The following is a 1,314-nucleotide window of genomic DNA, read 5'->3' on the forward strand; positions in this document are numbered from 1 at the left end:
CTTCGGTCGTCAGTCAAGGTGGAAACTGGGATGGAGAAAGAAAGGGCACGTGGAAGAATAGAGGATGAAGCCTCTGTGCCCGAAGAAAACTGAGAATGATGAAAACTGCTAAGGGGAGAAAGGGCACGTAGAAGAATTGAGGCTGAAGCCTGTGCCAGAAGATAAAGAATAGAGGCCAGAAGATGAATGATGACAATCTAAATGACCTGTTTCCTACGCTTCTTGGGTGGTTGATTATCCGGCTCAGCAACCAGTGCATTATTTCGGAGCGGATCTCCTTGACAAACGGGACATTTCTTCAGGAACTCGGCAGATGATTGACTATCATTGTAGTCAAGTAGAATTTCATCTCCTGAAAAAATTACCTTGGTTGCTGTGTAGACTATGACCGGTTTGCCATCCCCAAAGATATCAATGGGATTACCTTTGACGTTGGGGCAACAGGCGCTGTGGTTAATCAGCCGCCCCATGTGGCCGTCGTCCGTGGAAGCATCTCTGTAGTGCCACTTGTCACCAAACCGAAACTTAATCATGTAGCCCATGCCTCCATCAGAGCCTGCATAATATTTGGCATCCCCCTCCTTGCCGGAAAGATAATGTCCGCCATTATCAATGACCACCTGACCTTTCGTGTGCCTCTGCATAGCGAAAACTCCATTTCCTCGGTTTGGTAGTGGGCCTTTCTTAAACAAATCTAACCAGACATTAGATGTGACGGCGTTTCGCAGGCGAGCCGGGTCACTGGTCATTGTTAGGACATTTGAGGAACGAGACGGTTGATCAAAGTTCTTATTCAGAGTGAATATAAAACTTGCAATGGTCTGTATCTTTGCTGTGAGGTTTTTCAATTCTGGATATTGCTTGGGGAGAATTTTGACCAGTTGGGCTTTCGTGGACGTTTTAGAATGTCTGGTACATTCCACGAAATGTTGGGCGTATCTGTGCAATTTAAGGTCCCTTAGATAGGAGGTTACCGTCTTGATGATGATTTTGCCCTCAGGTGCCAACACACCCTTATCATCCACGCCACCTAGATGCTTGAACTCGGAGAGGTCCGTAAAGCTAGCAAAGACTGTGTGTTGTTTGGGGATTTCTCTGTCATGGACCACTGGGAACATATCGAGGGCTACTTTCTTTAAACGAAGCAAGCAATCCTCTTTCGTTAAATCATCGGAGGCCCTCGAGGAAAGACTGCTGCAGGGAGAAGGGGCACGATTAGAGGGTGAAGCCTCTGTGCCAGAAGTGGAAGTGGGAGTGGAAGTGCCAGGAGGGAGGGCGGGGGTGACATTGCCAGAAGTGAAACTTTCCTGGGGG

At 47.8% G+C, this 1,314-nt stretch overlaps 1 protein-coding gene across 1 annotated transcript; it reads right to left on the reverse strand.

The window, feature by feature from the left end:
• Positions 1-197: 197 nt before the first annotated feature.
• Positions 198-749, reverse strand: LOTGIDRAFT_175490 (hypothetical protein; the record flags this gene model as incomplete). The annotated part of the gene is made up of 1 exon (XM_009056950.1): positions 198-749. The coding sequence occupies one exon, from the start codon at positions 747-749 to the stop codon at positions 198-200; it is 552 nt and encodes a 183-aa protein (XP_009055198.1).
• Positions 750-1,314: the final 565 nt, after the last annotated feature.

This window comes from Lottia gigantea (genome assembly GCF_000327385.1).
Source record: "Lottia gigantea unplaced genomic scaffold LOTGIsca_291, whole genome shotgun sequence".
In the NCBI taxonomy this organism is placed as follows: domain Eukaryota; kingdom Metazoa; phylum Mollusca; class Gastropoda; family Lottiidae; genus Lottia; species Lottia gigantea.